Genomic DNA, 16,571 nt, shown 5'->3' with positions numbered 1-16,571 from the left:
GCCACTGCAAGATTTACTTGATGTTACAAAGAAAAAGAAACAATTTTCTCTAACATGTCCTGACTTTTATTTAGCCTCCTCCAAAGCATCGACAGTCTGCAGTCAGAACCCAGTTCATTGCACTGACATCCTTCGGATGTTCTCTCAGAAGGTTCAGTTTAGCCTGAGGTCTCACTGCCACAAATGTGGTCGCCCCCCCATTCAGGCACCGTAAGCACCATAAAGCAGTTGTTGTTGTCAACATCGTTATCATACTAGGGTTACCAAGAGAGAAGAACCGGGGTTTTGGGGCTTGGTGCTCCGGCAGGGTGTCGGGCCTGAGCCTCGGAGGTGGGAGAGCCAAGTCCAGGACGTTGGACCACCAGAGACCTCCAGGCCCCATGTAATATTAATTGGCAAGAGCTCTCCTAGAGATCTCCAGGCTCAACCCTAAGACCCAACTCCACCCAACAGCCAGCAAGCTCCAGTGCTGGAGGCCCCACGCCAAACAACTAGCAAGACAGGAACACAACCACACTCATTAGCAGACAGGCTGCCTAAAGTCATACTAAGTTCACAGACACCCCAAAACACACCACCGGACTCAGCCCTCCCCACCAGAGGGACAAGATCTAGCCCCACCCACCAGAACACAGGCACCAGTCCCCCCAGCCAGGAAGCCTACACAGGCCCCTGAACCAACCTAACCCACTGGGGGCAGACACCAGAAATAAGAAGAAAAATGAACCTGCAGGCAGCGAAAAGGAGACCCCAAACACAATAAGCTAAACAAAATGAGAAGACAGAGAAATATGCAGCAGATGAAGGAGCAAGGTAAAAACCCACCACACCAAACAAATGAAGAGGAAATAGGCAGTCTACCTGAAAACGAATTCAGAGTGATGATCGTAAAAATGATCCAAAATCTCGGAGATACAATGGAGAAAATACAAGAAATGTTTAACGAGGACCTAGAAGAACTAAAGAGCAGACAAAGAGTGATGAACAACACAATAAATGAAATTAAAGATACTCTAGAAGGAATCAGTGCAGAATAACTGAGACAGAAAAACGGATAAGTGACCTGGAAGATAGAATAGTGGAAATAACTGCCACAGAGCAGAATAAAGAAAAAAGAAGGAAAAGAATTGAGGACAGTCCCAGAGACCTCTGGGACAACATTAAACGCACCAACATTCAAATGATAGGGGTCCCAGAAGAAGAGAAGAACAAAGGGTCTGAGAAAATATTTGAAGAGATTGTAGTCAAAAACTTCCCAAACATGGGAAGGGAAACAGTCAAGTCCAGGAAGCTCAGAGAGTCCCATACAGGATAAACCCAAGGAGAAACATGCCGAGACACATATTAATCAAACTATCAAAAATTAAATACAAAGAAAAAATATTAAAAGCAGCAAGGGAAAAGCAACAAACAACATACAAAAGAATTCCCGTATGGTTAACAGCTGATCTTTCAGCAGAAACTCTGCAAGCCAGAAGGGAGTGGCAGGACCTATTTAAAGTGATGAAGGAGGAAAACCTACAACCAAGATTAGTCTACCCAGCAAGAATCTCATTCAGATTCGACAGAGAAATTAAAACCTAAAAGCTAAGAGAATTCAGCACCACCAAACCAGCTTTACAACAAATGCTAAAGGAACTTCTCTGGGCAGGAAACACAAGAGAAGGAACAGACCAATAAAAACGAAAGCAAAACAGTTAAGAAAATGGTGATATGAACATACATACATATCGATAATTATGTAATAGGAACATACATACATATCGATAATTACCTTAAATGTGAATGGATTAAATGCTCCAACCAAAAGACACAGACTGGCTGAATGGATACAAAAATAAGATCCATATATATGCTGTCTACAAGAGACCCACTTCAGACCTAAGGACACATACAGACTGAAAGTGAGGGGATGGAGAAAGATAATCCATGCAAATGGAAATCAAAAGAAAGCTGGGAGTAGCTATACTCATATCAGACAAAATAGACTTTAAAATAAAGACTATTACAAGAGACAAGGAAGGACACTACATAATGATCAAGGGATCCATCCAAGAAGGTAATGTAACAATTGTAAATATTTGTGCACCCAACATAGGAGCACCTAAATACATAAGGCAAATGCTAACAGCCACAAAAGGGGAAATTGACAGTTACAATCACAGTAGGGGACTTTAACACCCTGCTTACACCAATGCACAGCTCATCCAAAATGAAAATAAATAAGGAAACACAATCTTTAAATGACACAGTAGACCAGATGGACTTAATTGACATTTATAGGACAGTCCATCCAAAAATAATAGAATACACTTTCTTCTAAAGTGTTCATGGAACATTCTCCAGAATAGATCATATCTTGGGTCACAAATCAAGCCTCGGTAAATTTAAGAAAATTGAAATCATATCAACTATCTTTTCCGCCCCCAGTGCTATGAGACTAGATAGCAGGAAAAAAACTAAATTACAGGAAAAAAACTAAAAAGTACAAACCCATGGAGGCTAAACAATACACTACTAAATAACCAGGAGATCACTGAAGAAATCAAAGAGGAAATCAAAAAATACCTAGAGACAAATGACAATGAAAACACGACTACCCAAAACCTATGGGATACAGCAAAAGCAGTTCTAAGAGGGAAGTTTATAGCTGTACAATCCTACCTCAAGAAACAAGAAAAATCTCAAATAAACAACCTAACCTTACATCTAAAGCAATTAGAGAAAGAAGAATAAAAGAACCCCGAAGTTAGCAGAAGGAAAGAAATCATAAAGGTCAGATCAGAAGTAAATGAAAAAGAAACAAAGAAAACAATAGCAAAGATCAATAAAACTAAAAGCTGCTTCTTTAAGAAGATAAAATTGATAAACCATTAGCCAGACTCATCAGGAAAAAGGAGAAGACATAAATCAACAGAATTAGAAATGAAAAAGGAAAAGTAACAACTGACACTGCAGAAATGCAAAGGATCATGACAGACTACTACAGACAGCTATATGCCAATAAAATGGATAACCTGGAAGAAATGGACAAATTCTTAGAAAAGTACAACCCTCCAAGACTGAACCAGGAAGAAATAGAAAATATGAACAGACCAATCACAAGCACTGAAATTGAAACTGTGATTAAAAGTCTTCCAACAAACAAAAGCCCAGGACAGGTGGCTTCACAGGTGAATTCTATCAAACATTTAGAGAAGAGCTAACACCTGTCCTTCTCAAACTCTTCCAAAATATAGCACAGGGAGGAACACTCCCAAGCTCATTCTATGAGGCCACCATCACCCTGATACCAAAACCAGACAAAGATGTCACAAAAAAAGAAAACTACAGGCCAGTATCACTGATGAACATAGGTGCAAAAATCCTCAACGAAATACTAGCAAACAGAATCCAACAGCACATTTACAGGATCATACACCATGATCAAGTGGGGTTTTTCCCAGGAATGCAAGATTCTTTAATATATGCAAATCAGTCAATGTGATACACCATATTAACAAACTGAAGGATAAAAACCATATGATAATCTCAATAGATGCAGAAAAAGCTTTTGACAAAATTCAACACCCATTTATGATAAAAACTCTCCAGAAATTGGGCATAGAGGGAACCTACCTCAACGTAATAAAGGCCATATATGACAAACCCACAGCCAACATCATTCTCAGTGGTGAAAAACTGAAACCATTTCCTCTAAGATCAGGAACAAGACAAGGGTGCCCACTCTCTCCACTGTTATTCAACTGAGTTTTCAAAGCTTTAGCTACGGCAATCAGAGAAGAAAAAGAAATAAAAGGAATCCAAATCAGAAAAAAAGAAGTAAAGCTGTCACTGTTTGCAGATGACATGATACTATATACAGAGAATCCTAAAGATACCACCAGAAAACTACTAGAGCTAATCAATGAATTTGGTTAAGTAGCAGGATACAAAAGTAATGCACAGAAATCTCTTGCATTCCTATACACTAACAACAAAAAATCAGAAAGAAAAATTAAGGAAACACTCCCATTTACCATTGGAACAAAAAGAATAAAGTACCTAGGAATAAACTGACCTAAGGAGAGAAAAGAGCTGTATGCAGAAAACTGTAAGACACTGATGAAAGAAGTCAAAGGCGATACAAACAGATGGAGAGATGCACCATGTTCTTGGATTGGAAGAATCAACATTGTGAAAATGACTATACTACCCAAAGCAATCTACAGATTCAATGCAATCCCTATCAAACTACCAATGGGGGCCTTCCCTGGTGGCGCAGTGGTTGAGAGTCCGCCTGCCGATGCAGGGGACACAGGTTCGTGCCCTGGTCTGGGAAGCTCCCACGTGCCGCGGAGCAGCTGGGCCCGTGAGCCATGGCCACTGAGCCTGCGTGTCCGGAGCCTGTGCTCCGTGACGGGAGAGGCCAGAGCAGTGAGAGGCCCACGTACCGCTAAAAAAAAAAAAAAAAAAAAAAATCTGTTTAGCAATCAAACTACCAATGGCATTTTTCACAGAACTAGAACAAAAAATTTTACAATTCGTATGGAGACAAAAAAGACCCCAAATAGCCAAAGCAATCTTGAGAAAGAAAAACGGAGCTGGAGGAATCAGCCTCCCTCACTTCAGACTATACTACAAAACTACAGTAATCAAGACAGTATGGTACTGGCACAAAAACAGAAATATAGATCAATGGAACAGGATAGAAAGCCCAGAGATAGAAAACCCACACACCTATGGTCACCTTATCTTTGACAAAGGAAGCAAGAATATGCAGTGGAGAAAAGACAGCCTCTTCAATAAGTAGTGCTGGGAAAACTGGACAGCTACATGTAAAAGAATGAATTTAGAACACTTCCTGACACCGTACACAAAAATAGACTCAAAAAGGATTAAAGACCTAAATCTAAGGCCAGACACTACAAAACTCTTAGAGGAAAACAGAGGCAGAACACTCTGTGACAAATCACAGCAAGATCCTTTTTGACCCACCTCCTAGAGTAATGGAAAAAGAAACAAAAGTAAACAAATGGGTCCTAATGAAACTTAAAAGCTTTTGCACAGCAAAGGAAACCATAAACTAGACAAAAAGACAACCCTTAGAGTGGGAGAAAATATTTTCAAACAAAGCAACTGACAGGATTAATCTCCAAAATATACGAGTAGCTCATGCAGCTCAATAACAAAAAAACAAACAACCCAATCCAAAAATGGGCAGAAGAGCTAAATAGACATTTCTCCAAAGAAGATATACGGAGTGCCAACAAACACATGAAAGAATGCTCAACATCATTAATCATTAGAGAAATAAATCAAAACTACAATGAGATATCATCCCACACCAGTCAGAATGGCCATCATCAAAAAATCTAGAAACAAATGCTGGAGAGGGTGTGGAGAAAAGGGAGCCCTCTTGCACTGTTGGTGATAATGTAAACTGATGAGCCACTATGGAGAACAGTATGGAGGTTCCTTAAAAATAGAGCTACCATATGACCCAGCAATCCCACTACTGGGCATATACCCGGAGAAAACTGTAATTCAGGAGGAGACATGTCGCACAATGTTCACTGCAGCATTAATTACAATAAATAGCCAGGACATGGAAGCACCCTAAATGTCCATCAACAGATGAATGGATAAAGAAGATGCGGCACATATGTACAGTGGAATATTGCTCAGCCATAAAAAGAAACGAAATTGAGTTATTTGTAGTGAGGTGGATGGATGGACCTAGAGTCTGTCATACAGAGTGAAGTAAGTCAGAAAGAGAAAAACAAATATCGTATGCTAACGTGTATATATGGAATCTAAAAGAAAAAAAAACTGTTCCTGAGGAACCTAGTGGCAGGACAGGAATAAAGACGCACACAGACGTAGAGAATGGACTTGAGGACACGGGGCCGGGGGAGAAGCTGGGACAAAGTGAGAGAGTGGCATTGACATATATACAGTACCAAATGTAAAATAGATGGCTAGTGGGAAACAGCTGCATAGCACAGGGAGATCAGCTAGGTGCTTTTACCACCTAGAGGGGTGGGATAGGGAGGGTGGGAGGAAGACGCAAGAGGGAGGGGATATTGGGATATATGTATACATATAGCTGATTCTCTTTGTTATACAGCAGAAACTAACACTACATTGTAAAGCAATTATGCTCCAATAAAGATGTAAAAGAAACAAAAAAAAGTCACTTGGTGACCTTGACAAGATTTGCTTTATAGAGTAGTGTGGGCAAAGCTTGGAGATTGGAGAATGAGAGGTAAGAAAATAGGGATAGCTATTATGGAGTGGGAGCAGAAAATTGGGACTGGAAAAGGATGTGAGATTAAGAGAGGAATTTGTTTGGTTTTACTTCCTAAACTTTTATTTATTTTCTGAACCTTCTAGATGAGCATTATTTCTTTGGATGTTTGGAGTTAGGAAATCTCCATACAGTGTTATTTTTATTTTTAAAAAGCAATAACGGAGGAAAATGTCTTCTTCTGTGATTAATTGCCAGGTTTCTCAAAGGCTAAGCCTATTACAATTAATATGATCATTTCAATATTGATGAACAGTCAATATAAAGAAATGTAGGAGTTCATTTTCTTGAACATGTTGACTTCCTTTAATGCTTGAGAGTTTCAAACCCTGAAAGTGAAATTGCTTTGGAGCTGGAATGCTCCATTCAGCAGTTTTATTCCAATATTCCCCTTTTTATAAATACAAATGATTAAATGATGACAAAATTTACAAAACAGAAGACAAGTTGGCCTCTTGAAGTACGTCTCTGTTAATACTGTGAATTGCCTATATGTAAATATCAACCTCAATCTGAAAAAATGATACACAGAATAATTTTGCAAGAAAGAGAGGAAGAACCTTTTTCCAATTAAAAATGTGTTACACTTATGGAATTTAGCCTGTCACTTTAAGCCAAAAATAGTAATTTTAAAAATTACAGCTCTCAATTCAGTACAGAATATTTGGCTTTTCTGTAATACTTATCATAAGTATTATAATGATTATTATCCTCTATTTGTGGCTTTTACTTTCCGTAGATGTTCTTTTTGTTACCACAAGATAGTTATCTAGTTATTTCATTCCATTACAGTTAGTGTCTTAGTTTAGAGACCTGACTTTTAGAACAAGAAGAGGCTAATTCAATTTTTGCCTTTGTATTTATTGTTTAATTATTCCAAGGCTAAGGAGATAAGCAGTAGAGATTGTTACATCTTTGTTTATAAATTAAAAACATTAGACATAGGCATTACCTTCCAGGGTGTTTGCTTTAAAACATTCTGAAAAGAAAGTCTATAACCATAGATGGTAGTTGTTAATACACACATGCAATTCATAATCACAAAAAGGTTTTTTCCTCAGCTGTAACTTTTACATACAATATTAATATATCCCTTGGAGGCTTTGAGAAAGTACTCTGGAGAAATTAACCAGTGCTTGGGACTATGGCCTCTAACGTTTTTTAACATGGTATATATGTCCTAGGTAACCTAAAGTAGTCTTGCCCAGCTAAAGGAGGTGTATCCACTCTGAACTTCATGCTTCTGGAAGAAACTTTTATTTTCTACAAATGAGTCATACTAACTACGCTTAAATTTTCAGTCTTTATCACGTAATTCTACATCAAAAGATAACCTACAAGACCCCACTGCCAGCAACAGATTACTTCCAGTTTCTTATCTGAACCACACAACCAGAAAATTACTTCAGTGACTGTTACTCAGTTCTTCAAAGAATGGGACATAACTCATGCCATTCTAAATGCATGGAAGAGGTGTTATTCCATCACATATAATGGGTTCCTTATAGTAGTCAAGTTTGAGCCTCTCACAGAACCCTGGTTGTGAAAGTCTGATAGACGATTCAACTTGATACATAAGGGACATATTAATTATTGATTTTATTGAGAGCCAGTATTATCTTTAAAATAACTTTTAAATCAACCTAAGCTGTTTTAGACTCTCCAAATTCTTTCCCCTCAGATTAAGCTAATTTAAAACTTTCTATTTTAACTGATATTCTGGGTCTCTTAAGAGAAACTTTTACATTGTTATGGCACCTTTTTTTTTTTTTTTTTTCCTGAATTTAAGGATTCTGTCCTCTTCTGCCTTGCCCCCAAAGGCAAAAATTGAACGTCATTAAGCTTTTTTATCCTTAGGGTAGTAATGGGTTTTAAAAAAGTACAAAGGGAAGTAGTATACCATGAACCTGTAAGAAATGCATAATTATATTGGTCTTAAATTATGGCAAACCTAATAAGGAAAAATTTTGTGCTTATGTACATTCTCTGGTGGTAGGAAAAGTGTTTACTAATGAATTTAAGCCGTAACTATACATGCAAAAATGTTTTATGCTATTTTGTTATTTTGGGTAGTCTTGTCAACTCTAATATATTGCAAAATAAATCAAGCACATGATATTAGAATGAAGAATTGATATGTGGATGTTCACCCACAAATAATGTGACTGTCATTTTATAAGCACCGTTAGAGTATTTATTTTTAAAAGACAACATCCAAACCCTAATTACGATGTTTAAAAAATAAGATAACTTTTGGTTTTAGGTAGCAGTGATGGCTCTGAACTAAGTGAAGAGACTTCATGGCCTGCTTTTGAAAGGTAAGAAAAATTGCCCATTTAAACTATTTTGAGTTTATTTTGTCTGTCTTAAAGTATATGATAATGTGAATTTAAAGACATAATATTTATCACATATCTCCAAGGGACTATTTTAGGCTTCCTGCTGGTGGCAAAAAAAAAAAAAGTTAATATTTAAGCCTGGAATTTAGTGTTATCTAGTAAAGACATGTTTATTTGGAGGCTTGACACATATATTTGAATTTTAGTACATTTTAAATTGTAACTTAAAAATAATAATAACCAATCACAGCTTACCTACATATGTGTACAAAAAAAATTATTTCCTTAAATTATGGTTCATTTAAGTAATTTTAAGGCATTTAGTGGAGTGGTCAACTTCATTCATTCTCAGTTAATTTGTCAAGAGCAAAATGACTTAGTAAATTTTAAATTATACTGTAAGTAAAGCAGCTAAAAGTTTGAATTTAAATTGTCATTAATTCAAAGTTTGCACAAAGCACACAGATTTGTACTGAAATAATGTAAGTCTTGTTCTGTTTTCTTTTCCTTGATGCTTTAAGCTGTAAGATCTGTCATCTGCTTGTGGCAAATACGCCATATTGATCTTCCAAAATAAGATTTTTCTAAAAACGTAGTCAAACAGTGTAAATAATTGTTATTTAAAAAATATCTATTAGAATTTTACTGTCTTTGACCATTTCCATTCTGCCATTGTCATATTAAGATACTTGAATCATGAGCAAAATAATTGCTCCCTTTTGTATATAAACTGAGCAATCTAAGTTTCTAAGCAACAAGATTAGATTGAATTTTGAATGTCATGTTAAAATTGATGAAGTTGAATATATTCAGTTACCTAACTCCCTGTCAGTCACTTTTTAATAGAAAACAATTATACTAACTGTATATTTGAAATTGAACTATACATACTTGAATTGGTAAATTTCATGATGTAACTGGAAAATTAGATCCTTGTTCTTGAAACTTAATAAAGATTTCTCACCATTATGTGATTAAGATTTTACTTGCAAATCTAATATTTCAAACTACTTTTGAACCTTTCTACTCTAATTGTCAGTGTTCCTAAGTTTTGTTCTCTTTGTTTTGGGGGATTTTTAACAATTTGTTTTTACATATTATTTCTCTTTCAACTTTTTCTTTCAATCTCTTTATTTGGGTTTGCCTGAAACAGGAAAAACACAGGAGTTGCCTCTGGCTTGCTGTCTGTACAAATTGTCTTATTAGTTCTTTCCCTCTAATAAGAACATAATATCATCAGATGTTGATTTCAGAGTGTACTGTATTTAGGTAAGAAACATTGATGAACAGAATTGTTCCTCAAATCGCATGAGTTATGAGCGAGTAACCAGAATGGTGTTGTGTTAAATAATCTGTTCTTATCCCAGCAGGTTACTTATGAAGATGGTATTTAACAGTATTAACCTTCACATCTCAAAACAGTATTTTTCTTTTGACAGAAGTTTTGCTTTGCAGATATTTGCAGCCAAAAGCATGTACTGTGCTTGTGCCAAGTTTAAATCAGTGGCTCTTGGGACATTTTGAGAGCAAATTAATGCTGCCCAGCAAGACTCAGACATGAAATATTAAAAAGTGAATAAAGACCTAGGATTTAAAATGCTACCTGTGGATAGTGAACTTCGAAAATAGATATCAAATATGTTGCCCCTTAAGTTGCTAAAATAATACTTTCTGTTTTAAATATCATTTATCAACAGTGCTACTTTTGGCTTTTCCTAGGCAAAGAAGTAACAGTGTTTCTACGTGTGTGTGTGTGTGTGTGTGTGTGTTTATTTCCTTTGTTAAGTATCACATGCCATTTTGGATGAATATTAACTCATACCATTTTTATCATTTATTGGCTTTATCATGTATTCATTTTAATTGATGTGGAAATAGAAGACTGCCTTATTTATTACTCAGTTCATCTCTTTTGGTAGTTTTCTTGGATTTTATATAAAAGAAAGGAAAATAAGGTGTTTAAGCCACATTACTTTTTTTTTTTTTTTTTTTTGCGGTACGCGGGCCTCTCACTGTTGTGGCCTCTCCCGTTGCGGAGCACAGGCTCCGGATGCGCAGACTCAACGGCCATGGCTCACGGTCCTAGCCGCTCCACGGCATGTGGGATCCTCCCGGACCAGGGCACGAACCCGTGTCCCCTGCATCAGCAGGCGGACTCTCAACCACTGTGCCACCAGGGAAGCCCTAAGCCACATTACTTTTAAGTTTATAGGTCACATTGCTTTTAGCTGTCTTTATAGGGGCATGCAATAAAAATTTATTGTTACATAAATCCAGGTATCATATTTAAAGTGGAATCCAAGAACTGGAATATGAACAAAAGGATATTTTAAGTATTTTTCAGGCTTTGATAGTGTTTGGTTATAAATACCTCTTTAATTATTTTAGCAGATTTGTGAAAGTGAATGTATATAAATATATGGTTCGAACTAATAAACACCTTTAAGTATTTATAGTCAATAGTAGAAGAAAAAATAATTTGAAATTTATGCTGTATGCTTTAAAAAAAGAAAGAGGAGCAATCACATACTATCCTTTTGTAGGATTTAGAAAGCTGTATTACACAAAGAAATTATTATGCTGTTCTAGGTTATTGATGATAATTGTGTGAGTAAAAGTAATATATACAATTTATAATGGAATCCAACAGGAACAGATTATACCATTCTCTCGGCCCGGTGACAAGAGTGGCACGAAATGGCTATCGAAGCCACGTGAAGGCCAGCAGGTACAATTCCCCTGCATTCAGGGGTCACAGAACTCCCCTCTGGTGTTGGTGATTGGCTTACACGGGTGTGGTCTCATATTATTTCTGTTCTTTCTCAACTAATTGGTTTAAAAACTAAACAAAATGCCCATGAAAACTTTCTTTCCAAGATTTAATCTAGAGATAAATTTGAACTATTCTTTCTGATCCCAGAGCTAATTGCTAGAACTTGCATCTTTATGTCAACATTTTTAAATAATTCCAAATCTGTCGCTTTTTAACTGCACAGGTCTTTCTAATGTTGCTGATTATCGGATAAGCAGTACAAAAATCCACTTGTTATTCAAGGCTGCAATCGAAGAATTTACTACATTCAGTTTATCTTTTTTAAGAATTTTTCAGGTTAACTTCAGGTCCTGAATTTAGACAAGTCTTTTTTATTAAATAATATTTCTGTGTTTAAACTCATGTTCATTCAGTTGTTTATCTTGTTAAACCTGGTCTCTTTCTGTACTACATTAGCTGCAGAAGAAAATAAGTATGGTAGATTGATTGGGGGCTAGAGGTTAACAGTAATGGATAATCCACCAATTCTCATAATACAACAAAATAGCAGACTTTAAAGTTAATTTTATGTCAATTTAATGGTGTCTAATCTCCTTGAATATATACCTCCTTGAATATAAATAGCTCCAGCATGAAATTTCTAGTGGTTTCTAAGTTTTTAAGTCACTTTGAAGACACCTAAATAATAAAAAAAGGATAAACTCGCAAACTTCAGGTTTCTTCACTGTTGTAGCAATTCTGCAGCTCATGTCAAATGACTGGAGGAATGACAAGATTTTTTTTTTTAATCAGTGTGTTATGTTTTAATTGACTTATATAGGAATTGTTCTTATTTTAACTGTTGGACCTTAAATGAGTTGGGGAGAGAGATTTAGATGTTTGATTATTATTTTGTGACGGTTTTCTTAAGATACAAGAAAAAGAAATCTTGAGTTTGGAGTTATTCCTTTCTTGGAGAGCTGTTAAGCTATAATCACTTAGATGCATTGCTGACATTAAAATGTCATTAAATTTTATTGCAGAAAGTTGGCTTTTTAAATATGTTGTTAATCGCCTTCATTACTTCTTTCACCTATTTTAGAATTAAGCATGGGTTTTCTTTTGCTTTTTTCCTTTTGATTCTGCTATTTTTATTTTGAGTTTTATATGCTTAAATACTTTTAACAAATAGAATCCTCATCTTTCCCACTAGGACTTAAGTTTCTACTGGGGAAAAAAAGGTTTCAGCAGTGCTGCAGTGTGGCATGTTAAGAAGAAAAGTCTTAAATCCCTAATTTAATCTTTACTAGGGTGAATCTCTGTATTCTTTCTAAATTATACTTGTTCAAATATGCAATAAAATGTGTTTTTTAACCATCTGCTGACTTCAGTAACTTCCTGTTAATTTTGTGACAGCTTACAAATTTCAGATCAGTAAGCCTTTATAATTTTCAGTGTCTTCTTATTCTGAATAAAGTAACAGTTTTAAAATTAAGAATAATTACATTTTATTTAAGTACCTACTTGATAATCACTAAAGCGCTTATATGTTCTTTTCTTCATTTCATTATTATAGTTCTGCAGAATCAGAAGATTTGGCAGTACATTTATATCCAGGAGCTGTTACTATTCAAGGTGTTCTCAGGAGAAAAACTTTGTTAAAAGAAGGCAAAAAGCCTACAGTAAGAATTTAATATATTTTAATACACATTCTAAAATTAAGCAAATGAATAGGACCCTAAAAAATATGAAGACAGTTGAAATAAAATATATTTCAGATATATAATACACTTGAAATAATTTAAGATACACCTTTGCCTCACAATGTTATTTAAAGTGTTATTATACCTGCCATATAGATTTTGGTTAAATCATACATTTTGGGTGTTTAAATCAAGATGCTCCTGTACTTCTCTTTGCTCCCTAATATAGTTCTTAGAGAACCTTGAAAATATATCCCGTTAAGAAGTATTTTAAGTAGTAAGTTTAGAAGAAATAGAAAACAGAGTGACAGCCCCAAAAAATAGAATTCAACCAATTTTGTTTGGTCAGTCCTAAGTAGAATGTATTGAGTGGACGTGATAAGAATATTTGAGATAAAGATTTCAGAAGTGATGAAACTCGAAGCTAAGGTGGTGGAAGTGAAGTGGAGCTAAAGATCTTTGGCACTGAGAAAGCAGAGTGACTGAGAAGCCAGTAGCATTTGCGTAGTATATTCATGTGTCTGTCCTCTCCAGGTAGCATCTTGGACGAAATATTGGGCAGCTTTGTGTGGGACACAACTTTTCTACTATGCTGCCAAATCTCTAAAGGCTACAGAAAGAAAACATGTAAGTATTCCTGTTCCAAGTTGTTAGCATACTTTCACAGCCTCTTCATGGTTGTAAAGAAAGTAGGTCTAATGCAATGCAAGGGTTTGGGTTTTTTCCCACATTCTAACCCAGAAGTTCTTACACTTTCCTTGTTGGAATATTATAATGGAATTATTTTTGTTTAGTAAGACCATTCCAAGGAAGGTCTTGGAACAACTTCCATATCTTGTAGTTTCGTTTTTGAATGCTATTTTTCCATTGCAAATGTCAAAACTGCACACTACAAGTATCTATCTTCACTTCCAAGCCCTCTCAAACCTGGGTTTTTTGGGTCAGAAGATGGTTGAAAACTATCGCCTTGGAGTCTCGTTTCCTAATTTGTAAAATATGAAAAATTCGGACCAGCATCTCTGGTTCTTTCCACCTCAGTCTCTGTTTGAGTGATTTTCCCAGCAGTGAAGAGGAATAATAGTTACTAAGGTTACTATGATCACCTTCTTGTGTTTAAAAGAAGCTTTGAAATGCTCTTTTCTCCAGATGTAGAATCTTCCTATAAATCTTTTTTTTTGCATGCTGTTTTTTCTATGCCAGTGATACAGTATTTGAAAATGGAAAACTAAGTTTCCATTTTCCATGTTGCGTTAACACAGTCCCCTGGAGAGGAATTTTATTTCTAAATTGTGTATTTTGGGGGTGGGGGGGAATTAAGTGGTTTACCATACTGAGGAAAGGTAAGCCACTGAAAAAAAAAAAATTAAGTTCTTTTACTACTTATACATTACCCAGTGATACTGCATAATTCAGAGAAGACCTTCTTTTTTTTGGAGGCAGTGGAGGGGCGGCAGGGGAGGGCATTTATCACTTCGTGTTTTTTTATTCTAACAATGGCTCTTAAAAACTATTAACACACACACATTACTTGTATACATTTTAATATCAGGTATTACTTCACCAAACACTTTGACTAAATTTACTGGGATTCAGTGTTTTTTTGTTTGTTTTGTTGTTGTTTTGTTTTGTTCCTTTTAGTAAGAATAATCCCTAGTTTGAAGTTTGGTTGGATGAGGCCAGTTACAAGTTCAACTTCAGACATTATCATTAGAGAAGCTTTTCTTTATTCTCACAGTTTTAGCCCTTTAATCACACCAGGGGTAGAGGAGAATATGTTTTCGGTTTAAATGAATGTGGGAAGTGCCATATGATAGCATCACCTACCTTTCCTTATCAGCCATACCCATACCTTGTCACTGTCCTGAATTTCATGTTAATCATTGTCTTGCTTTTCTTTAGAGTTTACCACATATGTTTCCTTAAACAGTACATTGTGTCATTCTTTAATTGTACCTGAATGGAATCATACAAATTCCTGAGCACTGACTTTTTTGCTCACTCTTATGTTAGAATTATCTAGATATAGTCCTCACATTGAGGTGAAGGACTGTTTTTTGTATTCTAGTCAAATTGACCATAATGCCCACATACCTGACAAAGCTACAGTTTAGTTTCACTAGAACGTTTTACAGAGTAATTGCCTCTGGTTAGTACTGCTGTACTCAAAGGAGGGGAAAAAAAAAAAGGTTGATATAGCTAAATTAAATTGTCATCTTCAGATATAGTTAACTGTTCACTTAGCCACTTCCAGAGACTTGGCTGGATTTCACTTATAAAAAATTTGACTATTATAAAGAAGTGAAATGTATAAGGTAAATTTTTTTTTTGTTTTTTCCTAACTTTAATTAGAAAGAAGCCAAATTAGAGAATTGATTAAATAACTGAATTTGTCCTCTAATACATATGTTAAATATCTTTTTGTGTTTGGCATTGGTACTTATACATAGAGAATAATAACATGCTAGTTTGGGCTTTTAATTATATGAAGTGATAAATAATGCATATGAAATGTTTAGAAATTAGAGCACAGTGGGCTGTGAAGGGAGCCCAACTGAGTGCCGAGGAAATGGACTGTATTCCTCATCTTTTCTAGTTTAAACTGTTAAGATTAAAGAAAATTATAAGAACAAAATAGAGTATAGAGACAAGTCCATGTTTATATTTAGTATCAATTTTAGGATAGAAAAGATAGGGCACAGAACTAAAAGCAATGAAGGAAAAAAAATTTTAATCATTTTCAAACAGTTAAAATACAAATTGCAAGAAAATATTGGCTATACATAAGCAATAGATAAGGGATTAAAATCTTTTATATGAACACAGCACCATCTATGTAGTGTTCTTGCCAAAAATTTAACCTGAATTTAATCATGAAGAAACAATTAAATCCACATTGTGGAACATTCCTATAAGACAACTGGCTTGGATTCTTAAGACCAAAATTTGGTAGATGGAATAGGGTAGGGGGACAGAAGGACTGTTCTAGATTAAGAGAAACTAAAGAATCTTGACAGCTAAATGCAATGTATGTACCTTGGTTTAATCTTGGAGGAAGTCTTTTTAAGCTATAAAGCTCATAATTAGGACAATCAAAGAAATTGTAATATGGACTTTATATGATTGTGACTGTTAAATTTCTTGAATATGTTACATTGTGGTTATATAGTAATATATTCTTAGGAGATACATGTTGAAATATTTAGAGTCCAATGTTATGTGTGCAGCTTACATTTAAATGTTCAAAGAGATCAAGCAAATGGAAAATGTAGATATATGGGTAATCATTGTAGCATTGTTTCAACTTCTCTGTAGTCTGAACCTTTTCAAAATTAAAAGCTGGAGGAGGAAAAAGAGTCACTAATGAAAGTATACCTGTTCATATATATATAAATAAATGCGGGAGGAGGAAATCTGGAAGCCTACACCTCTATGTTTTATTGCTCTCTAAAGTATGAATGTTTTTGCCTGTGAGGAGCAGAGCAGACTTG

General features: G+C 35.4%; 1 protein-coding gene across 5 annotated transcripts in view; it reads left to right on the top strand.

Moving 5' to 3' along the window:
- RALGPS2 (Ral GEF with PH domain and SH3 binding motif 2) overlaps positions 1-16,571 on the top strand; it is a 179,634-nt gene that overhangs the window by 147,415 nt on the left and 15,648 nt on the right. For 4 of the 5 annotated variants that reach the window (XM_027086204.1, XM_027086203.1, XM_027086205.1 and 1 more), the window contains 4 exons: positions 8,553-8,607; positions 11,279-11,356; positions 12,957-13,062; positions 13,618-13,710. In XM_027086204.1, the coding sequence (XP_026942005.1) occupies positions 8,553-8,607; positions 11,279-11,356; positions 12,957-13,062; positions 13,618-13,710 (332 nt within the window). The remainder of the gene's footprint in view (positions 1-8,552; positions 8,608-11,278; positions 11,357-12,956; positions 13,063-13,617; positions 13,711-16,571) is intronic. The other variant, XM_027086206.1, reaches the window with a different exon arrangement.

Source organism: Aethalodelphis obliquidens, unplaced genomic scaffold (assembly GCF_003676395.1).
Source record: "Aethalodelphis obliquidens isolate GAN/ISIS:26980383/991018 unplaced genomic scaffold, ASM367639v1 scaffold55, whole genome shotgun sequence".
NCBI lineage: Eukaryota > Metazoa > Chordata > Mammalia > Artiodactyla > Delphinidae > Aethalodelphis > Aethalodelphis obliquidens.
This window is presented reverse-complemented; position numbering and strand designations above follow the sequence as displayed.